The sequence below is a fragment of the Artemia sp. Qi Xiang Cuo genome, chromosome 11 (assembly GCF_049724085.1).
Source record: "Artemia sp. Qi Xiang Cuo chromosome 11, ASM4972408v1, whole genome shotgun sequence".
Lineage (NCBI taxonomy): Eukaryota > Metazoa > Arthropoda > Branchiopoda > Anostraca > Artemiidae > Artemia > Artemia sp. Qi Xiang Cuo.
This window is the reverse complement of record NC_142804.1, coordinates 69,016,873-69,044,667: the sequence shown is the minus strand read 5'-3', so window position 1 is coordinate 69,044,667 and position 27,795 is coordinate 69,016,873. Positions and strand designations below refer to the sequence as shown.

Genomic DNA, 27,795 nt, shown 5'->3' with positions numbered 1-27,795 from the left:
ATTCTACATTTTTGTAGATAGGAGCTTGAAACCCCTAAATTTATAATAAAGTTATTGATCCTTTTTGTATACTTTTTTGTAAATCGAAACCACAAACTGTTTCATCACAAACAGGAAAAGCCTACGGCTTTTCATTCTTTTGAATAGCAAGAGCCGATCTTCAAATGATCAGGCAGCTAACATAAACCTGGCTACAACCTACGATTATTACGGAATTAATCAAGATTGGCCATAAAAATGCAGTTTTTCACAGAAAATGGATTTTTTTTTTAAATAAAATGTTTTAATTACAAAAGGCTTTTAATCCCCTAAATTTCCTTTAAAATGAGCCATTGAACAACTCTCTACGATGTTTCATTTCTAAGCTATCTGTGGAAAAAAAGAAGAAAAAGATGCCGTTTATGCAAAATATCGTCAAATAAAGATGCCGTTTATGAGGCAGCTAATTCAGTCCAATATATTCAATGATACCACTGCATAATGGTCCTTTACTAGGTTTCAGCTTTTTCTGATGGAAAATCATAGATATTTGTATAATGGCTCATTTTTAAGGAAATTGCTACATCTAGTTCTGTTGTGAAGTATTTTTCTATGGTATTTGGGTATTTTAGTCATAGGTGCCTTTATTATCTCTTTACAAGGGTGATAAACTCTAGTCTTAGGGTAGTGAAACTTTGGTAGCGTGCCTTAGGCTTTGACCGAACTAATGAGGCGTACCAGCTGGGTATGTTCGAGGGGCTAAAGGTAGATTGTAGAGAGGTAGTCTAAAATACAATACTTTTGTTCATTTAACATCTAATATAATCGGATATATTCTTTCTACTGGGACTGGCTGTCCCAAGTTGACCACAAGTCTCAGAAACTACAATAATATATAATAAGATACAGACATTTACAATGATCCGACAAAATCCCAAGGTATTTCTAATGAGAAAATAAATGGGCAGAGGTTCACCCTACAAGTAAAAAAGTCTGCCTTCAGTCTCAAAAGTCGGGGTATATATATGAAAAACTAACCACCTCCTTCCGGTACATTGACGCATTTATCCAGGAAATTGGTTATTGAGCAAGTTACCTCCAAGCCCACACATTCCACGATTTGTATCTTTATCTTAAAAAGTGGTATTTTGAAACGTTGTTTTTGCGTCTTAATATATTTTTACTCAATTAATAATTAAATAAATTAGAAAGCTTTACCACAATACTCCCCATTTAAAGAAGAATTGATCCAATTCTCAATATTTTACTTTTAAAACAACTTAATTTCGTTTACAGCTATTATGCTGCCATCTTTGGGTCATTATGTGCATCTACCCTCAATGGGTTTCCCTAGGGTTATGTTTCTAGTCCAATATAGGCCATGTTCTTTTTTTTGTCGAAGGATTTCAATTTGAAATTCATCCTTGTTTCTCTTTTTCTCTGTCTCTAGGACTGACAATTCTCTTTTACCCTCTTCATATCCATCTTCTGTTCTAACTTGACCCCAAGCGGCTTAAAAATAATATCAGTGGTTTTGCTTAAATTAGATTTCAAGTTATATTAGACAAGTTTATGAATTATTTGAGTTTAAATTTAATTCCCCTTAATAATTTAATTTATCTGTGTGATATGGTTGATCTACTGTTTATTTTTGTTTTAGAATTACCTTGGATAAATTATATATAACATTATTGATTTTTAAATTTTCACATATTTTTCCAGCACAAAGCATTTTTATATATTTCAATAACATAAGCTATTTGGGCTATGTAGCACAATACCTATGCCTAAATTAAGTTCTGATTTTATCTCAAATTTGATGAATTTGTAGTAAAGTCAGTATTTCTGTTCTAGTTTCCAAACAGCAGCTGATCAAGTATGGTTTGGCATTTGATGGTATGAGATGATATTGTCAGAATATAGTTGGACTGGATTTTAAATTTTCTAATTTCAAAAAAGCAGTCCAATAAAAGATTGAGAAATGGCTTCAAAAGTTTGTAATGAAAAATCTAATTTCCAAAAAAAAATAGCTAAGTCTGTATGCAAAATAATTATTAACATAAGAATACATATAAAGCATAAAGTTTTACATACATAGCAGAAAGAAACACTCAACTTCGTAAGGTTTAATAACTTTTATGCACTTTTCTCTCTTTTCATTACCCCAAAAATACTCTCTCCTTTAAGGCGAAACATAATGTTTCTTGCTGGATTATTCTTTCAAACTTAATACTAAACAGATTATTTTACAATAGAAATTATTAATACGTTGACTCGAGGTCAAACATTTACATATAACATTAAATCACTTGTTAAAACTTAAAGTTGATAAAAACATAGTATATATATATATATATATATATATATATATATATATATATATATATATATATATATATATATATATATATATATATATATATATATATATATATATATATATATATATATATATATAAGCATTGTGTAATAGCTTACATAAGTTTTTTTTTTCATTCGCAAAACTAGATAGGATATTTAACAACTGTTTAAAACTTAAAGCATTAAAAAAATAATACACGGTATAGATAAGCATTGGAATTAATTCCAATTATCGTTTTGTTAATTGTTTATGAAGTATTAATGTAGAATACTTCTTGAGTGATATAAAATAAAAAAACAAAAATACTCAACATTTAATTCACTATATATACATGGATAGTTTAGGATATATATATGTATATATATATATATATATATATATATATATATATATATATATATATATATATATATATATATATATATATATATATATATATATATATATATATATATATATATATATATATATATATATATATATATATATATATATATATATGTATGTATATATATATTAACAAAAGTTACGTTGATACATAACTTCATTGTTAAAAACTAATTAATAATTATGTAATTTTATAATTTATTTAATCGCTGCAACATTTATTCTTTGTACAAATTTTAAATAGGTCAGTCAGGTCTTTTATTTTACAAGTCATAACTTCTACTAAAATACTTACAAAACAAAAACAACTCCAACAAATAGATTTATGCAATATAATTGATAACTGGTATTAGCCTCTATATAATGGTTTGGCAATAGTTTATACAGCATCACTTTTCTATTTACATTTCTATAATTTTTTTTATAATACAATTTTCTGTTTATAAAAGGTTTTCGAAATATATTTATAACAGTATATATTTTCTCAATTACATTTGTTACAACTATATAACTTTTCCCATATAAGACTATATACATTTTGTTTTAAAACTTTGGTTCTATTTTGAACCCACTTGTGTCATTAACTGTCATTAGCTTATAAGCCTGTTTGTTTATTCAGACTTTTAATCTTTCTAATTCTTTTCGAATTTTTTTGGTAATTGAGAAAGTTTTATAACGTTTTTGTCTGTAATCTCTCTTTTTTTTCAGCTTTAATTTCCTTTTGGTTTAAGGCTTTATTTACAGATTATATCTGATAAGCTAAAAATTTTTGCTGTTCACCTTATAACTGTTATGCCATTATCAAATGGCTCTTGCCTTTACTCTGAAGGTTTGCTTACCAGGACTGCCTTCTGATAGCTCCTTATAATGTTTCCAGGTCCTCTTGTCATGGGCTACAACAAAAAGGACTGTTATGAACCTGCACACAGAATAATTAATAATTTATAGTATTGCCACACTTTTTCATTTGTTGCCAAAATTTTCTCTTGGGCTATTCTTTTATCAGAAAATTAGCCCTTCTGCAGAAAAAATACCTGGTCTTCATGGCACACAGTAATTTGTAACACACATAACACACAGTAATCATGGCACACAGCTCTGTAGTATTAATGCTACTCATTTTGTACTTATTTAGTACATTTTTCGTACTAGTTTCGTTCAGCAAGCTCAATAAGTGCGTATAACAGAGTTTAACTGACTCCATTCAGTTTCTTTTCCTTGTTAATTTCGTCTGGCTATATTTTCAACTTGAACCCTTCTCTTTTTTTTGGATTCGTTATTTCAATGGAGCCTAAGGGTTTTTTCAAGTCTTTTCTGCTTTTTCAGTAAAAGAGGTCTTTCCTAAGCCCATATTTATATGTTTCATGTTTTATTCAATAACTTTTACAAGTTATTATGCTAATTGCCCTTCTAAGGTCAAATTCATTATCCCTTTATTTTTAAGAGGTGGGGGGGAGGGGTCTAATTTTTGCAACCTGTATTTTTTTCAAGCTGATTTTAGAACATTTTTAATGAAGCTTTGCCCCGCATTTGCTAGTTCTCATTTATTCATAAAAATGTACGTTTTTACGATATCCTGATTCCCACAAAATTGTGTGGTTTTCATCACAGACACATATTCCTTATCTGTGGTATTTTACCAAAATATAGTGCCTATGTCCTGCCAAAAGTTGTTTTGAGATAGGTTTTATGTATTGTGGTTTCGCTATAATCTTTTATATTATTCGCGTCTGGTATTATCCTCAGTTTAATTTGTGCCTTAGTTTTATACAGTCATTGAGCGTAATTTGTCCCTTTCGTGATATTTGACTATTTTGACTATTACCCTGTTCTCCAGGTTTATCGGTTTAGTACCCTGGAAGCGCGACTACGTCCCATTTATTTATTTATTTCTAGGACGTAGGACCCTTCCAGAACATTCAGCTCAAATCTCCTCCCAAGTTTGACTTTTATTCCTGATATACATTTGGTTAGCTTGGTGGATCCCCCCAATAACAAGACGCTTAGCAGTTTTCGTTTTTAAATGCAAAAGGTCCTGTCATTGGTGTTTTTCACCTGCAATGTCCTCGCCCTGTCATTTCTGTTAATGGTGTGTTGTGAATTTATTTAATATGTGAAATTAATTATACCCGAGAAAACTTTGTTTTACACGGTGCTATACTTTTTAAATTGTGACCCATTTTATCTACGGTTTCTTGTTTATATACACCGTCCTTATTGGTAAGTGTTTAATTTATCATATTTTCTACCATTTATAACAAGATTACAGCTAGCTTGTACATGTAGTGGCCACCTAATGTAAACTCATACTGCCTTTCCCATTATAATTATTTTTAAATTTCTCCAAAACAATTTTTTTTCAAATTTAAGTGAAAGTGTCACCTCAAAGAGTCAAAGGTCAGTAGATGCATTGCATGTACTTAACAACGAGAGACCAGCAGTGATTGAGCTCATTCCAAATTTGCTAGCTTCCAATGACCCTATTTCAGTAGACTAACCTCCTTCGTTTTTTTTTTCTTTTTTTGTTTTTTTTTAATTATCTTCCCAAAATATATTTTTCCAATATACATATCAAAAGAATTGCCTTTTAATGCTGATTCTAAACATGTATAACTTAATTAGGTTCACTACACCCATTTAAAAGTTATATGGCCTTACTTATTTTCTTTTATTGAAGGTTACTCTTTTTGACAAGTCTTGTCAGTAGACTACACGATTTGCTAAATTTTATCTCGTCTCGGAAACAAAATTTTTGCAGGAACCTATGATGTCACTTCAGATCGGAGCTAATAATTTAGCGTTAGAACGTGACGGTAATAATTTTTACTGGCGATATATATATTTGAAGGAAAACTTGATGTTATTTATATGCCGATTAAAAAATAATATATAGATATTTCTTTAGAGGCTTTTTATGCTCGTTTTATTTTTATTTAATATTTTTTTTATAATTGTTTTATTCAAATATTAATCTGCTGGAGGCTGCGCTTGTCCTGCCTTTCTCCGTTTCCTGGTCCGAGTTTTGGACCCCAAATTTTGCTTTTCTTCCTTATAAAATTTGCAAGTTTTTCTGTGGTCTCTATAGTGTGGTTTACAAGTCTCTGAGTCCGAGTGCTGTTTTGTTGCCTCTTCAAATATCTTTAATCTTTGTTTCTCCTGATGTTTGTCCTTTTTCATAAGTGTTTTGGCTACTTGTGCTGCTGACAATGGAACTTGTTGCTTCTCCTTTGGTTTTTTTTACTGTTCTACATAATTTTTCTCTTAAGGAGGGTTTTGTTGAGGATGGCCCAGGTTTAGTTATATCGGTTTCTGTAGAAAAATTTTCAGTGTCACATTCTGTTAGCTTGCGTCTGGTAGATGGCGTTTATTCCAAAAGCCATTTTTGTGTTAAGACTGTAGGTGAGTCTAATGTATGGAAATCAGATAATTCATTGGTTCCTTCCAATTTTTCTTCCTCTGTGAATTTTACCCTTGGTTTATCACATTTTAAACCCTTATGTTGTGTTTGATGTTCTTCCTTACTTGTTTCTAAGAAGCAGAAAATATTACTTCTTTTCTCTTGCTTGTGGTGGAGATTTTGTAGCCAAGACTGGGCTAAATTCTCCTTACTCTCTTCTCAACTGTTTTGGTCCTTTACAAAGTCAAAAAGTTCATATGGTCTTCTGATATATACTAGTGAAATCGTGTCCTCTATTTCTTCTTCTGAAAGTATAGGCTCTGTTTTCCACTGTTTTGAAAAATATCCCTTTTTCATTCTATTATGGTGTACTACTTCTTCCTTTTCCTTATACTGATGATTTAGAACATATGTTAAGTTATTTGGTAGAATTTTTATAATTCTGTAGGGTCCATCCCATTTTGGTTTTAACTTTTTTGTTCCTTCCAGATTCATTTTGTAAACATAAACCAAATCTCCTAAACAGTAACTCGTTTTATTTTTGCTTGTTCTGTCATATTTTTCTTTTTGTTCTGTTTTCGCATCTTCCAGATTTTCTTTAACTTGTTCCATAGCTTTTTTATTCGCATCACCATCTCTTGCTTATATTGGTCTAGGTTGTAAAATATTCTGTCATTTTGTATTTCATCTAAACAAATTCTGGGATCTCTTATATGTTGCAGAAAAATGGCGTTTCTTTTAAGGAATGTGAAAAAGCCGTATTTATTGCAAAGACTACAAATGGTAAATATTCATCCCAATTTTCAGTTTCCTCTCTTGCATGTATTCCCAGCATGTAAGCTAATTCCCTATGCTTACGTTCAACTTTCCCATTAGCTGCTGCCATGTAAGACGAGGTAAACCTTCGTCTAACATCCAGATATTCTGTAATTTCGTCTAATGTTTTGGCTCTAAAACAAGGCCCATTGTCGCTAAGTAAAACTCTAGGGAAAATCCCGTGTTCCAGAAATAGGCGATTGACCAAAACTTTCGCAATGGTTTTTGTCTTTTCGTCTTTAATTGGAAAAGCGTATAAATATGAGTTAAAATGATCGACTATGGTTAGTACGCACCTGTTTTCTTTCCTGGAAACTGGTAAACTTCCTCCTGTTCCCCAAATGTCTATTTACATTAATTCTCCTACCCCTGAAGGGCTGGGGTATTGACCTAATTCAGCCCTAGGGGTCCTTGGTGGCGACTTTTGTTTGGTGCACTCTTGGCAGCTTTGTATAATAGCTTTTACTTTTGAGTACATTTTTGGAAAATAAAAATTTCCTTTCAGTCTCCCCATAGTTTTTGCTTCTCCCATGTGACAGCCAATCGTCGCATGTGCCATCTGTAAAACTTCTCCTTCCAGAGATTTTGGAATTACTGGAATAATTTTTAAGTCATTTTTTCTATATTCTTGCGATGGTCTATGATATCTTACCAAAAGATTTTTACTTTCGTCAAGATCGAAATGATCTAAGTCCTTTCAAAAATGTTTAAAGTGCTCTGGCAGTTCCATTCCTTTTGATAAAAAGGATTTCATCGCTACACAAAAATCGTCTTTATCTTGATGATTCGAAATATTTTCATTAGACAGTACTTCTAGCTCTTCCAGTTCGTTCTGGATAGTTGCTACAAAATTTCCTTCCGATCTTGATTTCAGTACAAATAGTCTGTTAAAATGTGTGTACAGTCCTTTATATATATATTGGGGTATTTGAATATGTTTGCACATGCAGTATCAACCGCGTCAGTCGGGCTGAAGTATTTCGCATCGTATATAGCCAAATAAATGATTTTTGTCCTACTCGTAAAATGAATTTTTTTCCAAGTAAAAATTGTCAAAAATATTCTGTACAAACTATAACTGCTAAACACTCCCTTTCAACTGTCGAGTATTATTTTTCTGCCTCCGACAGTGACCTGCTCGCGTATTGGACTATTGATTCTACTCCTTCAGAATTTATGTTTAATAATATGGCCCCGATACCGTACCCCGAAGCATCGGTTTGAAAACAGAAGTCTTGTGCCAAATCTGGTAGTTTTAGTATTGGTGCCAGTAATAATTGCCTTTTTATTTCATTTAGCGCTTGTTTTGCTTCCGCTGGACATTCGAATTTACCTGATTTCTTCAAAAGGTTTGTCAAAGATTATGCTATTGTGGCATAATTTTCAATATATTGTCTTAAATAGCTTAACAAACCACAAACTGATCTGCAGCTTTTTTGATCTTTAGGTGGCTGTAAATTTTCTATGACTGTAAATTTTTCTGGATTTGGTGAAATAGTACCTTGGTTTATCAGGTGTCCAAGAAAAACTAATTTTATTGCTATTGTTTTTAACTTTTTTGGTTTTCATTTTTAGCCTGTTTTTTCAACCTTCTCTATTATTTTTATAAGTCCGACCAAGTAGTCTTCCAGATTTTCATTAAACAAAATTACATCATCTAAATGAGCCAAGGTATCTTTTTTCCTTCCTGGTTCGTTATCTTTTGACAACAAATTCATTAGTCGAATAAAACAATTTGGACTAAATGATAAGCAAAACGGCATACGTTCAAATGTGATCGTTCTTCCATCATCTATGATTACTGTAGCCTTATGCTTTGTTTCTGCATCTAAAGCAATTTGCCAATATCCTGCTATTAAGTCAAAACTAGTGTAATATTTTGAACCCCTCACAAATATAAAATCGCATCGATTCCCGATAACTTCCTAACGTCTTTTACCGTGAAGGACTTTAATGATCTAAAATCTGTACCTAATCACCAAGTGTTTTCTCTTTTTCTGACTATTACTAGTGGAAAGCACCACTCTCTAACACCCTCTTTAATTATTCCCTGATCTTCCATTTCTTTTATTGGGCTTTCTAGCCATGGCTTTAAATGATAAGGTGTTTTATACGGTGACTTTTTGATTGGAGAGCCCTCTCTTGATATCTTGTGCGTGATTAAGTGAGTTAATCCGTAATCCGCTTTGTGTTTTGCAAAAGTCCATTTAAAATCCCAAAGAATATTTTCCACCCTAGTTTTTACGTTTTCCGGTAAATGTTTTAAATCAAATTGTTGCAAAAAAAAATCCGTTTCCGACATTCCATACTTTTCTTGTGGTTGCGGTTTTAATGAGGATAAATGTTCATGACTTGTGAAGTTTATGCTTAATTCCGGACTGTCTAGATATTTTATTGACAATTTTAAAATCTCCTCCACTGATCCAAGTTTTACCTGGTTCAGTTTTATTTTATTACTACTTAGATTTGATAGTTTTAAGTATGTTATACCATTTTCAATGTTTATAACTTAATCTTCCACAAACACTATCGGGTATTCTTTTACGGTGTACCCTCCTATCATGGCATCCATTGTTTTAACCTTTCCTTCTTTTGCATTTAATGTCGCTAGAACTTGAGCTGTCGTTCCCCCTTTCTATGGTGATTTATCCGCTTATTTTTAGGTTATAATTCGAATCTTCACTTTCGTTATTTGTTGTTACGCAAATTTGCCTATTATTTTCATTTGCCTGGTTTATGGTTATTGTATCGGATATGGGTTCCCATACAATCCCATATTTTCTGATGGCATCTACTCCTAGAATACAAGTAAATGGTAGCTGCTTGCATATTATTACTGTTACTGTTATTTCTTTATCCCCTGCACTAAATTTCAGTGGACATTCTCCCAAAATTGTCAGCTTGTGCCCTGTCACTGATGTCAGGGTATTCTGGCATCTGCTTACGCGAATTTTGACACTAGGAGGAAACCTCTTAAAAACTTCTTCTCGAATAAATTATTTAGATGCGCCTGTATCTAGTAAACATGGTAAATTTTGAAAAGACTCAATTTTAAAACAACGCAGAATCGGTAGATTATTATTATTTGCATTTATATCACAACATTCTAAACTATATAGGGGTCTTTGTAAGGAAACAGCTCTGTCGACCCTTACAGGCTGGTTTCTCCGTTTAAATGCCCACTGTTTGGCCAAAAGTTCCTGGGATTATCCCAGTTTTCTTCAGCGCTGCTACTTTGACCCTGGGTATTGTTAACCGTTTGCCTCCTAGGCCTAAATTCAGGAATATTATTAGGTGTTTACCAAGTATTATTGGTTCCCTGCCTTCCTAAATTTCTGCCCCCCTGCGTTCTGAACTGGTGTCTTGTCTTGTACGTCTGGCCTTCTTTGCGTATTCTATGCCAGCAATCTGCTGCATAGTGGCTTCGTTTGCCACAATAATAACAATTAAATTTTCTCTTAAATTGTTTGTTTTTTCCTGGTTATTTCTAAATATTTTTGATCTGTCCTTGTTGGTTCCCCAACTATCTGTCTTTGGTGGGGGAGGGTGCCCATATTTTCTATAGTTATCAGCTGCTAATCTTTCAAGGTCGTGGAGTCTGCCAGCTCTTTCCCTAGACGGCGACCCTCGGCCTCCGTCGCGCCTTTTTGGTTCACGATTCGGCTCCTCAGCGCTCACCCTTTTCTGTCCCCTTTCATGTTTTATACTTTTTGGGCTCCTGTGTTATTTATTGACATCTGATCAAACTTTTTCATAGCCTCGTCAATTTTTACCTCTGTTTCGACTAGTATTATAGCCTGCTGTAAATTTTCAGGTTTCCGCGATAATATTAGTCTTTATAACTTTTTTGGTAACCCTTGGGTAAAAGTATGTAGTTGTACTTTCTGTACTGTCTCGTCATTTCCGTCTTTCTCTAATTGTAAACACACGGATCTACAAATTTTTTTTACATATTCCCTGATAATAGTTAAGGTATTGAATGTGACTACCTCTGTTCTTAACCTCCCGGAGATACTTGTTTCTATGAATCTTGTTTTAAAACATTCAATTAGAGTACTGATATTCTTGGGTTCTTTTTCCTTAATTGACTCAAAATGTTTAAGGATGCTTCCCTTTAATCTGGCTGCAACGCATTGTTCTTTGACCTTATCCTCAAACGATTCAGTTAGTTCGTCGATAATTTTTAATTTTTCGATAAACTCATCTACATCAGATGATTTAGTTTATAAATAAAAGAACCTGAACCTGAACCTGAATCTACATCTGAATTTCCCGCGTATTCTGGTATAATTTTTGCAATATCAAGTACTGTTGATAGGGAAGTAATTTTTTCCTCTGGTAAAGCCATTTTATTTAAATTTACTATTTTTATCTAGCCTTCTCAACCCAGTTTTTCCAGTGACCACCAGTTGTTGTGAAGCGTATATTTCGGGTATTTGGGTGTTTTAGTCGTAGATGCCTTTATTCTTCCTTTATAGGGGAGATAAACTCTGGCCCTAAGGTAATTAAACTTTGGTAGCGTGCCTTAGGCTATGACCGAACTAATGAGGCGTACCGACTGGTTATATTCGAGGGGCTAAAGGTAGATCGTAGAAAGGTTGTCTAAAATACAATACTTTTACTCATTTAACATAAAATATAATCGGATATATTCTTTCTACTGGGACTGGCTGTCCCAAGTAGACCACAAGTCTCAAAAACTACAATAATATATAATAAGATACAGACACTTACAATGGTCCGACAAGATCCCAAGGTATTTCTAATGAGAAAATAAACGGGCAGAGGTTCACCCGGCAGGTCAAAAGGTCTGCCTCCAGTCTCAAAAATTGGGGTATATATATGAAAACCTAACCACCTCCTTCCAGTACATTGACGGATCTAGCCAGGAAATTGGTTATTGAGCAAGTTCCCTCCAAGCCCACACATTCCACGATTTGTATCTTTATCTTAAAAAGTGGTATTTTGAAACTTTGTTTTTGCGTCTTAATATATTTTTACTCAATTAATAATTAACTAAATTAGAAAGCTTTACCACAGTTCCTCTTTTTATTAATAATAAAATAATTTTATTGATCAATTAAGAATCAATTTTGACAAAAAACTGCATGTTCGTGTACAAGCTTGATGAATGACGTTATAATCGTATAGGTTGTAACCATATATGAGGTAATAAGTGACTGTAACATTTATGCACGCTTATCTTTCGGAAAGATAATAATATTTGGCTTAACCTATAATGTACCTATCTCTATAGCGTTGTCTTATATTTCCAAAGAAAAAAAATTAATTTTTTAATTTTTGTTTTCAGTTCAGATTCGTTAAAGTTATGGTGTAAACCGAAAAAATATTTGTGGTGTCTAACCAATGATACTAATTTTTTATTCAAACCAGAAAAATACCTGAAAATTTTAAAGTTAGTTTTTTTTGTCTCCTGACACCAAATTTTGTTCGGTTTAGCCCTTAAAATACATATCTCTATAAATTTGCTCTATATTATCAAAGAAAAAATAATTTTTTATTTATTTTAGTTTTCAGTTCAGAATCGCTAAAGTTATTATGCAAAATACAAAAATATTTATGATGTCTAGCCAATAATACTAATTTTTTAATTCAAACTAGAGAAATACCTACAAAAGTCTAATTAGTTTATTTTGTTACGTTTTAGCTACTTGATACGTGATTTAATGTTTTACATTATGGATTGTCTAGTAAAAATTAAATATATAAGTCTAGCACTAGTGAGTTCTACTGCTTCGATTGCTGGCCTTTATTATTTTGAAAGGAAGAAAGGCTACGCTATTCTAGGTTCTATTGAATTTCTTTGGGAGAAAGTCAAAGAAGGCTTCAAAGCTTCCGCGACCATTTTTTCAGAGCCTAAAACAAGCAGGCAGAGAAAAGCAGGCAGATGATCAAAGTTGAATCGAAGGATGCTGAAAATCAAAGTTACAATGATGAGGACAGAGAAGAAGTCATAGACAGTCAACACGGTCACGAAATGTCAGTCAAGAAAGAAATTGAAGTTATGATCAAAAACAAAACTGAAGAAGCTTTCGACCTTGACAAAATGGATTCAGATGAGGAGAAAAGCAGGCAGATACCAAAAAAGAAGTTCAGATGAATGAAAAAGCCGGCAGATATTAAAAAAGGAACTGGAAAGAATTGGCACAGATGAAGAAAAAGTTCACACGAAATATAATAAAGAAAAACCTCGTGCCTATATTAATTTATACAAAAATTATTATGTTTAGATAGGAGACAGCTAAACTGAGTTTCGTTTTTAAACTTTAAATTTAACTGATATTGCTGTAAATTCAAAATATTAATATATTCTTTCCGACGGGGATTCGAATCCGGGTTGCAGCGGTAGCTAGCAACCTAGTAAGAGACGATAAAGTCCAATGTTAAGAAATATTATAACCCATAACTCCTAAAAATAGAGTCAGATCAAAACAAAAACTACACCATTAGAACAGCCTTGCCCAAAACCCCTGTATAGGACAATTTCTGTCATTTGGCTTTAACAGCAAGGGAAATATATTGGCTTGAAAATCAAGAAAAGTGGCAGCTACTACAGCATTCTGCCGAAAGAATATTTTTTTTCTGTTTTCTTCTTTTCCACACATAGCTTGGCACTGGAAAATCATGGAGAGTTTTTCAATGGCTCATTTTAAAGAAAATTACTAGATCTAGTGCCATTTGTAATATAATTTTTTTAATTTTAAATCAAATCAATTTTTTCAAATCAAATCAAATCATTGCATATATTGGACTTGTTAGCAGCCAGAGGATCGTCTCTTACTATTCCAAAGAAGAAAAGCCGTATGCTTTTTCCCGTTTGTAGTCATATAGTAAAGAATGACAAGACACCTATGCTTTCATAAACGATTTATAAAGACGGTGTTAGAATACATAGTCTGGGTTGCAGCGGTAGCTAGCAACCTAGTAAGAGACGATCACATTCAATGCTAAGATATATAATAACCCATAACTCCTAAAAATGGAGTCAGATCAAAACAAAAAGCACACCTTTAGAACCACCTTGTCCAAAACCTCTGTATAGAAAACTTTCCGTCCCTTGGCTTCAACAACAAGGGAAATATATTGGCTTGAAAATCAAGAAAAATGACAGCTGCTACGATATTTTGCGTAAACGGCATCTTTTTTTGTTTTTTCCGCTTTTTTCCTCCTCAATTAGCTGGGCACTAGAAATACATAGACCTGTATAATGGCTCATTTTAAAGGAATTGCTATATCTAGTGCCTTTTGTAGTTAGAAATAAAATCGTTTCAAAAATAGAATCATTTTTTACAAAAAACTGCATTTTCGTGTACAAGCTTGATGAATGACGATATTTTCACATAGGTGATCCAAAAATAGGCATAAAATAAGTTAATCCAATAAACTTGCGTTAGGAGCAAGTTTAATAAATGCAAACTTGAGTTAATTAAGTAAATAACGCTACTTTAGACTACGCTAGGGGGGGCCCCTTGTCCCCCCTGAATCCACCACTGCATACTGTAGTCATTTGGTAGACATTAAATTACGGCAACGTATTCTACAAATATGAGGAAAAGGTGTTGTTAAGGTTATAGGTTTCGTGGCATAATAAGAGAAAGGCTGAGATGGCTGCGGATGATGACTGACAGCTTGCCAAAGATCGTCCTTTTCGACCAACCATCTAGGGCCAGACAAAAGGAGATCGTCCCTGAATGCGGCGGGAGGATGTCATAAAGAAAGATTTAGGGGAAGTTGGTATTTCTTTGGAGGCTCTTAAGAGGGAGGCTTTTAATAGATTGGGATGGATAAGAATGATATATTCGGATATATTCGTATATTATAACCATATATGACGTTATAAGTGAATGCAATATCTATACACACTTATCTTTCTGCCAGATAATAATATTAGAAATTACTTTTGCCCTTAGTAAGTATTAAATTTTCCATGCCAGGGTACTTCGTATCGAAGGAGTTGTCCTAGAAACTTGAAATGGCTCATTTGATTGAAAATTGGAACATCTACTGCCCTTTTTAATGGTCAAAAGTGATCGGAGGGCAAATATCCCCCCCTCGCCCATCATTTCCCTAAACACATCCAATCAAAATTTTGAAATAGCCATTTTGTTCAGCGTAGTTGATTTCCAGATAGAAAATATATTTTTGAGGAGGACACTCCCCCAAAGCCGTCAGGGCAAGGATTTTAAGTTATGCCCTGGGGGCATATAAGAACGATATTGGCAAAAAAAATTTTTTTTCCTTTAGACCAGAAAACTTTATATCGAAGAGGTTGTCGTAGAAACTTCGCAAAGGGCTAAATCAATTGGAAATTGGAGTGGCTTGTGCCCTATTTAATAGTCGAAAGTGATAGGCGTGGAAGCGGTGTTAGTTGCCTTCCAATCACTTTCGACTATTAAAAAGGGCACTAGCCATTTCAATTTCCAATCGAATGAGCCCTTTTCGAAGTTTCTACGACAATACTTTCTATAAAAAGCTTATATGCCCCCAGGACATAACTTACAACCCTTGCCCTGAGGGTTGGGGTGGGGTGTCATCCTCAAAGACTTAATTTCCAGAACTTTAAACTACGTTGAACAAAATGGCTATCTCAAAATTTTGATTGGATGTGTTTGGGGGAAAGGTGGGTGTGTGAGGGGGGTCAGCTGCTTGAGCCATTTTATGAGCAAATGGCAACTTATGAGCAGTTTTATGACCAAACACCGTATTGGTTATAACTAGATTGTTACCTACAAAATCGCAAGAGTCTGTATCCATTACTGTTTTCTTTTCCTACACCAAATTTACCTAGACAAGGATACCATCTATCCTTATTTCTACTGACCTGGGCGTTAAAATCTCCCAGTAATAACATCATATTTCTACCTGGGACCCTGTCTATTTGCTTCTGTGTATATTAGTAGGTTATTTACCCCAGTAAGTAAAATTCCTCTGAGTCACTAGTATCTCCGTCATTCGGTTTTACGGGGGCGTATACTACTATAACTGATACCCCGAACTTTTTAGTCATAAATTGAGCAATTAGTGTTCTATTATTAATACCTTCCAAGCCTAAACAAGACTTAGCAGCTTCCTTATTCATCATGTGCCCTGCTCCCTATTTATTTACCCCATCCTTCCTACCTGAGTAAACAAATTCTATATCACCTAATTTCATGCTTCCCACCCGTGGGATATGAATTTCTGAAACTCCTAATAAATCCAGTTCGAATCGTCTGAATTCGTCAGCCAAAATGTCGATACGATAGTCATTTTTTAACTTCGTAACATTCCAAGTTCCAATTTTCATGTTCTTTAAATCATTGAAATTATATTTGCCTCAGGAAAAGCACTGATCCCGGATACCAGTGCAGGACGGGGATCACATATCTTCTCAAGTCTACACCGAAGTGCTTAAGCCGACTTAGAACCGGACAGCAAGAAGTCCCTGGGACCTCCATGAATGGGGGCTTTGTGCAATCATTGACCCATCTTGGTCACAACATGGTTTTCAGCACTTGGCGATGCTCTTCTATCAAAAAGAGTCAAAATCCTGCACAGACAATCTCAAGCCTATTACCTCCGACTCATTATATATTCATGCCTACAAATATTATGCTACTACGGGGAGGCAGCCCATAATAGATAAATTAGCTAGGAAGAGGTTTTTCAGCCTGAAGACGCCCGTCAAAGAATACCAAGCCCAGAAGAATTATCTATTAGTCAGAAGCCCGTGCGAATGCTGTGTCGTTTACTAGGCTATAATATCCTTCGAGGGGCGCCACTACTCAAGTGGGAATAGAGTTGACCGCAAGGTCCGCAGTCTTGCAAGTACCCCGAAAGGGTCGAGGCAGCCCTTTGCAGATGCCGTTGTCCAGAGATCCAGGGGTTTTAAATGGGGAGGGGAATATGTATATTCAACTGACAATGCACATTCATTTGTATTTTTTTCAGTAAAGTGCAAATTTTGTTCTGGCCTTGGGAAGGCTTAGGGGTTTTGAGCCCAACTTATGTTAATTTCTGCTCGTTTGGAGTTTGACTAGGTCATTTATTGTAATTTCTGTTCGTTTTGGGTTTCATTTATTTATTGATGCTGATTTGTGCAAGTTTCACGCTTGGTAGATTATTTGATTTTATTTTTGTGTATTTTTTGTTTAATGGAGTTCTTTACTTTTCTTTGATAAACTTATTTTTTGGAAAAGTTTTTTTAATTAGTTTCTGTTCGTTTTATATTGACATAGTCTTTTCAGGGAAAAAGAAAATAATATTTTAAATCTTTTCGTTTTTTAAGACATTATAGTTTGAACTGCTATTTGTATGCTGGAGACAAATTTTCAGCAATTTTTAACAACATACACCCTTTTAAAAATCTGGACACAAATAGTAGTGTTTAATTTAGTTTAATACTTCCTCTAGTTGACCTGAAATAGAAAACTTGATATCATTCGCAAAAAATCTGTTTACTTTCTTTGATAGCTTGCATACACTTCCGCTATTTTGATATGGTTAAATTTTAAGAGCAGAAGTAGCCCCGACAGTTTGAACATAATACTCTCAGTCGTTTCTGGGATACTGCTGAGATGCCTTATTGGGAATTAGAATTAACACAGTGAATTTTGATTTAATCTTAAGGCAACATTTAGTTTTTAAACATAATGGGCAAGTGGGAGGGTGGGCGTGTGAGGGGATTAGTTGCCCTCCAATCACTTTTGACTATTGAAAAGGGAATCAGCCCTTTTTAAATTCAGTTGAATAAGCCCTTTTCGAAGTTACCCAGACAACCTTCTATACAAAGTGCCCAGGTCTAAACAACAACAACAACAAAAAATAATATATTATACCCACATCGATGTTCACTATAAAGATTTCAAGCATTCCAATCACTCTGAACTAATGAAAAGGGCACTAGGTCTTTCAATTTCCAATCGAATGAGCCCTTTTTGTAACGACAACTCTTTCTATAAATAACCTTATATACCCCCAGGGCATAAATTACGACCCTTACCCTAAGGGGATGTTAGAGTGGTTGTCATCCTCTAAGACCTATTTTCGAGATTTTTCAACTAGGTTAAACAGAATGGCTATCTCAAGATTTTGATTGGATGTTTTTTTCCAATCGAATGAGCCTCTTTTGAAGTTTTTACGACAAGGCCTTTTATAAAAATCTTATATGCCCCCAGAGCATAAGTTATAACCCTTGCCCTGAGGTTTGTGGGGGAGTGTCCTCCTCAAAAATATACTTTCTATCTGGAAATCAACTACGCTGAACAAAATGGTTGTATCAAAATTTTGATTGGATGTGTTTGGGGGAAAGATGCTAGTTGCCCTCCAGTCATTTTCGATTATTAAAAAAGGCACTAGAACTCTCTATTTCCAATCAAATGAGCCCCTTTTGAAGCTTCTACGAGGACCCCTTCCATATGAAGTGCCTCTGGGAAAAAAATAATAATAATAAAACATTGGAGCCGTATGGCCTTTACTATAGGCAACGCTACAGCGTTGCCTCTGATACTGCCCTCTTTTTGTAACTGGGGCTAGCGGGGGTTCAAATAGACAGGTTGCCCTACAAAAGCTGGTTACAAAGCCTGTCATTAAATTTGCTAAGCTACTGGGAAAAGAAGGAGACCTGGTAGTACATGATTCTTCCCAGTACCATTGTGACGCAGTAGAAGCTGGGAAGTCGTTTTTAAGAACCTACAATTCTGCGCAGGAATCTGTAAATAACCGCGTTAACGAAGAGCGAATGAAGCAAGCAGCAGGAAACAGAGAGAGGCTTACGCCGATTCTAGAATCAATCATATTTATAAGAAGGCAGAATATTCCACTGAGGGGCCATCCGGATGATGGCAGCTTAAACCGTGATGACATACCGCTTTCCAACGAAGGAAACTTCCGAGAACTACTGTGTTATCATGTTAAAAGGTGTGACAGTAGCTTAAAGGAACGACTGAAAACATCGGGAAAAAATGCTACCTATAGCAGCAAAATAACTCAAAACCAGTTGATTGAGTTTTGTGCGGAAGAAGTCATAGGTGTCATTCTAGAAAGAATAAAGTCAGCAAGGTATTATAGCATAATTTTTGATGAGACAAAAGATGTGTCACATTCATCGCAACTTAGTATAGCTCTCTGCCATGCCTTCGATAACCATAGACGCGAGGACTTCGTAGGTTTTGTTGACGTTCATCATGCCACCTTTGAAAGTTCTGCTGCAGACAAAGAGCCGACTGCCAACAGAAAAGTGATTGGCCATCTAGTTCTAAGCCACTTGTAAGAAATGGATTTGAATCTACTTGACTGTGTTAGAATCGGGACGGATTGGTGCACAATGATAGTACCAAATAACTGTGGTGCTGTAGTGGAAATTCAGAAATAAGCTAAAAACGCGTCTCGTTGTCCCTGCTTTAACCATACCCTGAACCTTTCCTTGTCAAGAAGCTCAGCTGTTTCAAGCATCAGAAATACCATAGAAATACTTCTTATAAAAGAAGTTGTTGCATTTTTTAATGTCTGTGAAGAGAAATTACGTCTTGAATAAGGTTCTGAAAGCTAAGCTCACGGGTATGTGCGAGACGTTGTGGATCGAGCGGCAAGAGTCACTTATGCAGCTTGTGTCTGACCTTCCAAAAATCATCCAGTCTTTGGAACGCATCAGTCACTGGAGTGAATCAGTAACCACTCCGAAGGCAAAGACGCTTGTGACAGCGTTACATATTCCGGAATTCGTGGTTTCACTTCAGTGTCTACGCAGCATTTTCGCTGTAGCCTTGCCTATTAGTTGGCTATTTCAGAAGAAGATTTTGGACTTGGGTGCTGCCGATGGTCACGTTTACGATCTTTTAGATGTCCTGGAAAAGCGACTGGAAACGTGTGACGAAGAGTTCGCATTAGTATTTGAGCAAGTAAAAGAATTGTCAGATGAAATCCAATTGTCTGTTGAAGTTACAAGGATTACACAAAAACATGCTCATCGTAATAATCCTCCTCATACTACGCCTGAAGAATATTATCGACGTGATGTTTTCTACCTATGCTCGACTCAGTCATAAGTGACTTAAAGAGCCGATTCTCAAGAGACACGCTGAACTCTTTTCGGTTAACCGTACTGCTGCCATCAGATATTGCGAATTGTACTGACGATTTGCTGCAATTTTCTATCAAAGAGATCTCTAGCATGTATGGACAACTTCTTGGCTTAACCGTGCTGACTACCAGCGCAACGCTTGTTTTGACAGAAGCTCAAATGTGGATAAGTAGATGGGTTTGGGTTAAAGGAGAAAGAGGTGTTTTCCCTTGTTCAGCGGAAGAAACTACCAAGGAATGTGACACAGACCTATATCCTCATGTCAGCTCACTTCTTGCTATTTTCATATCTCTTCCAATGAACGTGGCAAATGCCAAGCATAGTTTCTCAACTTTACGCAAACTGAAAACCTGGCTCAGAGCCCGGATGGGGCAAACTAGACTCAGTGGTTTGGCCTTCCTCAATCTGCACCGTGACATCGATATAAGCACTGACAGGCTAATCGACAGGTTTGCGAACAGTGGAGCCAGGAAGCTTGAATTTTTGTTGTAAACGGTTGTCAGTTGATCAATTACAGTTTTTCTAAGTATTATTGTAATATATAAAAACTGCATTTTCGTTAAATAAGAGACCGACAGGGACACTTAAAACGAAAAAAAAATTAGCCTTGTTTGGCCGACATAAAGAACACTACCCCCACTCTTTTCGGTAACCCCCCCCCCCCTAGAAGGAAAGGCTGGATCCGCCCCTGGTTAGACCGTTTTCGTTTTCAAGGCGTATGGGCTATGTGCTTCTACTGAATCGTGCCTTCACTGCAAATAAGAGTATGGTTACTGTTAGTTTCTCTAATGGTAAAAGCATAAGGCCTACTGCGAAATTGGCGCTTTACTAAAAGGAATTATATTACAAATATTTCTTTTGTTCTCATTACATAAATGAAAAAATGAACAGTGAAACCAGACCAGGATTGACCCAATAGGCCCACTAGGAACTGCAGTTTTTACTATTCCTGAAGTTTTCGAGATTTCCCCGAAAATCTTGCAAAAACATAGCAGCAAAAACACTTGAGCCTAGAGGCGTTCAAATCAGGATTGGGTGAAACAATTCTTGAGCTGGTGATGTTTCAGCAATTAACATCATTACATATCCAATGTTAAGTCTAATTTATAAGTTCTTACCAAAACTGTTAATTTATTTGGAAGAAAAAAAATATTTTGAAATAGGGAATTTTGAAAAACTTGAAACTTTGGCAATCAAAAACGAACAGAAATTAATTAAAAAAAAAACTTTCCAAAAAAGAAGTTTTCCAAAAAAAAAGTAAAGGTCATATTCAACTTAAGATCAGAAGAAATAAAAACCTACACTAACTCAAACACAAAACAATCAGAAATTACTATTAAAAAATAAATAAAACCCAAAACGAACAAAAATCAAATGGACAGCCATAGCAAACAAACATACAACAGGTACGAATATAAATGAACAAATAAATCTCAAAACGAGTAGAGCTTAAGTTGAATATACAAATCAAGATTAAAACGAACAAAATTATTTTGCTACTGAGGAAAAATGAAACCCAAAACGAACAGAAATTAGATAAACAATCATAGCAAACAAACAAACAATAGTTACTAATATACTTGAGTAAATAAATCTTAAACGAGTGAAACTTAAATTGAATATGCAAACCCAGCTTGAAAGGAACATAATCTTTACAAAGTAGAGTTTGGGTTTTGCCTCCTGCTTTCACTGTAAAAGTCTAAAACCTACTGCGTCATTGGCGCTTTACTGAAAACGAATTATATTACAAATATTTTATTTGCTACTTATTAAAACATTGAAAATAAACACAAAATTACAGTAAAATCAAATTTTGAGCTGATGAGCTTTCAGTAATTAATATCATTATATATTAAATATTTAGCTTAATTCTATAAGTTCTTCCCAAGACTGTTTAAGACAAATATAACTTCGCTACAAAAAAGAGTGTGGATACTGCCCCTTTCCCCATATGTAAAAGTCTAAGGCTCGTTATGTTATCTACGCACGACAAAAAATGGTATATGATACAAATATTTTCTTTTTTATTAGTTGCTGTGTAGAATCCAAAAGTGAAACTGTGCCAAAGTAGAAATTTGACTTGGTAACTACCTAACGGTTGAAATTAGCTTATGCTAAATATTCAAGGTGAGCTTATTTGCAATATTCAATATAGTTAAAACGAAAAGAGTTTTTCAGTATAGCGCAAATGATCCAGCTGATTGTTAACTTTTACAGCTAAAGAAGGAGGCAAAACCCAAACTCTTCTTTGTAGAGATTTTAGTTCGTTTCAAGCTGGGTTTGCATGTTCAATTTAAGTTTCACTCGTTTTAAGATTTATTTACTCATTTGTGTTAGTAATTATTGTTTGTTTGTTTGCTCTGATTGTTTATTTAATTTTTGATCGTTTTAGGTATCATTTATGCCTCAACAACCAAATTTTTTTTTCGTTTTAAGCTTTATTTTCATATTTAACTTAAGCTTTAAGCGTTTTAAGATTTATTTGTTCAATTACATTAGTACCTATTGTATGTTTTTTTACTATGATTGTTTGTTTAATTTCTGTTCGTTTTGGTTTTTATTTATTCTTTAATAGTAATTTCTGGTTATTTGAGTTTCAGCTATTGTAGGTTTCTATATCTTTTGATCTTTAGTTTAATATGGCCTTTACCTTTCTTTAGAAAACTTTAAATTAGTTTTTTTTAATTAATCTAAGTAAAAAGATAGTTTTAGTCAGGAACGACCATATCTTGCAGACTGAATCAAGATTCTCTTGAGAAAATGCATATTTATTAGCATTTTTCTTACAAATGTGGCAAAAATACACCACAGCAAATAACAAATTAAACCACGCCTTGGTGGTGTTTGAAAAAAGCACAAACCTAATACAGATGCAACCTGGTTTATTTCATTCTTCTATTTTCTTTGGATCTTTGTTTGAAAAAGACGAACAAAGACCAACTTAAAGAGGAGTACTTTCCATTTTGAAGTACTGTAACACTGTGAATCATAAATGTTCTGAAAAAAAGTCAAATTGCAACCAAATAAATTTGGAATACTGGATGTTATAAAGACTCTTTCTGGTGATGTTGCTGAACAACACTGTTGATCAATAGTTTGTTTTGGGGATGTATTTTTTTTTTTATCAACAATCGTGTACTAACTACAAACGACCAACAAAGATATGTTAATCAATTTTGAGGATGAAAACGAACCACATTTGAAATCGTTGTCTGTCAAACTTGTTGGTCAAATTCAGGTGGAAAATTTTAAGTTGTAAAACCAAAATAAACTGAAAATAATAAAACAATGTTTGATGGATTTTAAATCAATTTATTTCTAACGATATTTGTGATCTTGTGAGAATTATTGATGATCTACAATTGCTGGTAAACAAAGTTTTCATGATTGTTCGTCAACATTTGTTCGCCAGAAACAGCCTTCCATATTGCAGTCGAGAAATTCAAATTTTTTCGAAGAAATCGAATTTATTCCTTGCTTTCTCTCCTTGGAATGATGCCTCAATAAGCCTTAACTAAATTAAACCACTTCCTTTTCTGTGATGCTGATTTTTTTGTGATATGTACTGATACTAAAGATGTTCACCAATTTCTGTTAATAATCATGATTGTAATGCCTTAAGTTTAGTTAGGCCTAGTGCTCCCACAACTTCCCTCACCAATTGTATAACTTTAAGAAAATAGAGTAGGCTACTCAGATAGGCTAGCTAATAGATAAACTTACCTTCACAATCATAATTTCATCCTGAATCTAAGTATGGTATTCTTATCATTGCAAATTTACTTTTAAGTTAAGGGCTGTTTTTTAGCAATAAGATCTTACATCTAAGATCATGCATCTTTCTGCAATGATTAGCCTAGGCCTATAATTTTTTAACTTGTCTTTGTTCTGAGATTTTACATCTCACTGATTTTAGCAAAAAGTGTGAAGAACACCACTGTTCTGCCATATAGAACAATGATGAGAGAACTTTGATGATAGGCCTATAGTCATCATTGTTCTCAGACTGCTGATCAGAGCAGAATGATGAAAAACATTTGCATAAAAACAACAAAAGATGTAAGATATTAGTTCAAAGATTTCACTTTTAAGCATTTTCTGACAAAAGATGTAAGATCTTAGGCTAGCACATTGATGAGTAAAAAACAGGCCTTTATTTAAAGACCCTCAAAGAGGATAGCCTATCTTTAACTCTTATTTTGGTCAATATCTACCAAATCATATTATTGAGTTAGGAATAAAGTGAATACACCATTCGATGCCTTTTTTTATGATGATTACGAATATAATAAGCATTTATATCGAAAATGAATTTCAGCACCCCCCCCAATATCGGATATACCGAAACTAACCCTGAATTGGCATATATAGGGGGGGGGGCTGAAATTCATTTACAATAGAAATGCTGATTTTATTTATAATCAGCATAAAAAAGGCATCAAATGGTGTATTCACTTTAGTCCAAACTCAATAATATGATTTGGTAGATATTGACCTGTATTTTAGATAAATCTTAGCCTCTATGCATGTGTTAGTGTCATTCTTGTTAAAACCAACCTACCTGTGAATTGAATTGGTGATAAAAAACAAGAATCAATAAATGCATAGAAAATAGCCTAGCCTATATAATATATGCTATATATTTAGATAAGTTTAGAAAGGATAGGTATGCTAGGTCTCATTTTTTGTGCTAACACTTTCATTTAGGATGCTTAAATCATCAGTATAGCCTAATCTAAGTCCAAGAAAGCATTACTTCCCCATTTGATTCCATGTTCTCCCAATGCCTTTAAAATACAATTCTGCTTAACTCCTGATTTATTGCAAAACCAGCTGCTGCTCTCATTTCTTACCTTAGCTGCAGCAGTGTTATTATCATACATAGCACTAATCACTAATGTATTTATCTGGTATACCATACAAGGTATACCAGACTAAAGCCTTTACCTTCACTAAAGCTCTTCTATCATCAGAATTGAATGCTTGCTCATAATCTATAAAAATGAGGACTGAAGGTGTTTGATGATTCAGGCACTTTTTAATTATGTATCTAAGAGGGAAAATTTGGTCAAACCACATCCTCTACCCTTTCTAAAACTGCCCTGTTCTTACTTTATTTATTTTAAACAAAAGGAAAAAATGGTGTAAGCCATACAACTATCTTGCTACAAATAGACAATAAACAACAAAAACACACACAAAAAAAGAATTGGACCTCTGGCATTCAGTGGTACCACATTAATGAATAAATTCCATAGGTTGAACATAATATGGAGATAAAAAAAATACAACAGAATGCACAAAGAGACAAAAGCATGGCACTCATCTTAGAGGCACTGAGTCAAACATATCATACAAATGCCATAAATATTACTGTTCTATATAGCCTACTGCCTTTCATAAAAATTGGTTCCAACCAAAGCAGTTTTAAAAGCTGTAACATTATTTCTTATAACCACATGGTCAAGTGACATGTTCCATGATTTAATTGACCAATTTGCAAAACCCTTGCAATTGCAATTTGCAATTGCAGAAACCTGTCAAGCCTTTCTTAATATACCTTTCTTAAAGCCCTTTTTTGGTACAATTTTAATGAGTTCTGTTGAGTGGGTGAATAATGACTGAACTGAAATAAATCACTAGAAGATCAATTATCAATACCTTTAACATTTCAAAATGTATTAACTAGGTCTAATCTATCCCTCTTGAATTGCAGAGATGGTAGGTCCAACACCATAGCCTACACTCATAAGGCAAATAATTCAAATAAGAAATAAATGTTCATGCCTGGTTTTGTACTTTTTCCATAAGCTGTGAATCTAGATTTTCTTGTTGGATACCACATAGATATGCAATATTCAACTATTGGTCATGTCATTATCTTATACAGCATGGTAAAGCTCTGCAGGTTAAACCTTCTAAACATTCTTTTCTTTTTCTTCTCTTAAAACTTTGTCTACACTATCTGTAAGTTGAAAAAATATCATCATACTAAGTAATTTACTACCTACAGGAATCAGGCTAATGCATCTATAATTACTAAACTTACTCTTTTCACTTTTCTGACAGAGGGGTTTAATTAGAGTTTTCCTAAAATTTCTAGGTACTTTAGCCTTTTTTGGAGTTTTATTCACAATCTTCAGTAACTTACTTCTAACCTCACAACCACCATATTTATGAGACTCATTTACCACACTATCAGCACCTAGGGCCTTAATCCTTTTAGGACTCTGACTAATTCTTCCTTGCAAAATATATCTTCCATCACATCCAAGGTTTCAGAATCTTTTATTCTTCTTCTTATTTGGATTAATGTGGAGACTTTTATTCTCTTCTATATTTTTTCATGTATCTCTATAATGACTTAGCATATCCTCAAAATGTTCTGAGATCTCTCTTTAACTCTATATATTAGCCCATAGGTTATGTGCAAGATTTAGCTGATTTTTGTTCATTCAGTTTTATGTGGCATGTTGAACCAACTGTTGATAAGAAATAATTAAAAACAAAACAGTCCAATGCCAACCTAAAAGACAAAGTTTTACAGAACTCTATAATAGAAAAAAGATATTATTTTATTACAGATATTATGTTATTATTTTGAAAGTTTATATTATACATTATAAAAGATTATATAAAGATTAAAAAAATATATATTATTGTTACCTTAAATTGCATCTTCTGGCAACTAAGGTTGAAGAGCCTGTAAATGTTGCCAGATAAGGTTGATTTGATATTCATGTCACAGTTCACAAGTGGATCATCACTATTCACATATATACAGGACAGTTTGGTTTCATCTTTGGGCATCACAAGATGTATTGCCATCCAGGCATGTTTGAGGGCTAAAAGGGGCAGGTAGTAAGTAATAGACCCTGCTGGATGATACTGGTTTGTCCCACTGTGTCTTCAATGACTTGCAGCTACAATCATGATCAACACCAATCTTGAAGCTGTCAACTGATCTGGCTGACATGGTAGATTTCCTGAGTGAATTCCACAGTTGGACAATGCAATTGGTGAAGAAGTTTAACTTCTCATGCTTTCTGCTAAATTTTTGATGCAGTTTTATGGGATTTCCTTGTGTTCTTGTGTATTAACTCTGATCAAAAACTGGCTTAATGGTATCACTGGTCATCATCTTAAATGCAAGGATGACATCTCCTCTCTTTCTACAGTATGTTAGGGTAGGCAGGTCAAGTTTTTCTTGACTATGAAATTTAAGCTTATTGTCAATGATTACCCCAAGGTCACACTCTTCCTTAGCACTCTGAATGGGCATATTGGCACATGCAAAGCCAACCATGTGATAAGTATGGCAGGGGTTGTTTGGACCAAGATGTAGGACTTTGCATTTGTAAGGGTTGAACTTAAGCATCCAGGTTGTTGCCCACAGGCAGAGGCTGTTGAGATTATTGTTATAAAAGCTATTATATTATTTTTTTATAATAGAAAAAAGAAATACCTACCACCTTACTGCCCTTATCCTCTAATGAGGGCAGATATAACCCTCATTAGAGGATCCAAACCATGGTTTTCAAGGTTTCTAATATTGTGGTGGCCAGACCTTGTCTGGTTAAATCTGATACAAGAACAAACCCAAGAAAATCTTTGCCCAAAGCTTTGTTTAAAACATACCAAACACAAATGGACAGCTGCTCTGTGTTTCTTATGTTAGATGTTTAATCAGCTAAAACCGAATAGCACACACTTTCGTTTACACTTTCAACAATATCAGCTTGAATCATCTTTCCACTTTCAAGTGTTTGATCT

At 34.1% G+C, this 27,795-nt stretch overlaps 2 protein-coding genes across 3 annotated transcripts in view; both read left to right on the top strand.

The window, feature by feature from the left end:
- Nucleotides 1–12,849: 12,849 nt before the first annotated feature.
- LOC148947282 (zinc finger MYM-type protein 1-like) lies at nt 12,850–19,212 on the top strand. The gene is made up of 2 exons (XM_089096552.1): nt 12,850–13,034; nt 18,477–19,212. The coding sequence occupies exons 1-2, from the start codon at nt 12,850–12,852 to the stop codon at nt 19,210–19,212; spliced, it is 921 nt and encodes a 306-aa protein (XP_088952678.1).
- A 4,299-nt stretch (nt 19,213–23,511) lies between these two features.
- The window catches only part of LOC148947281 (protein jim lovell-like), a 45,822-nt gene continuing 41,538 nt past the window's right edge, over nt 23,512–27,795 (top strand). For both annotated transcript variants that reach the window (XM_089097365.1, XM_089097364.1), the window contains exon 1: nt 23,512–23,584. The gene's annotated coding sequence lies outside the window, so the exon portion shown is untranslated. The remainder of the gene's footprint in view (nt 23,585–27,795) is intronic.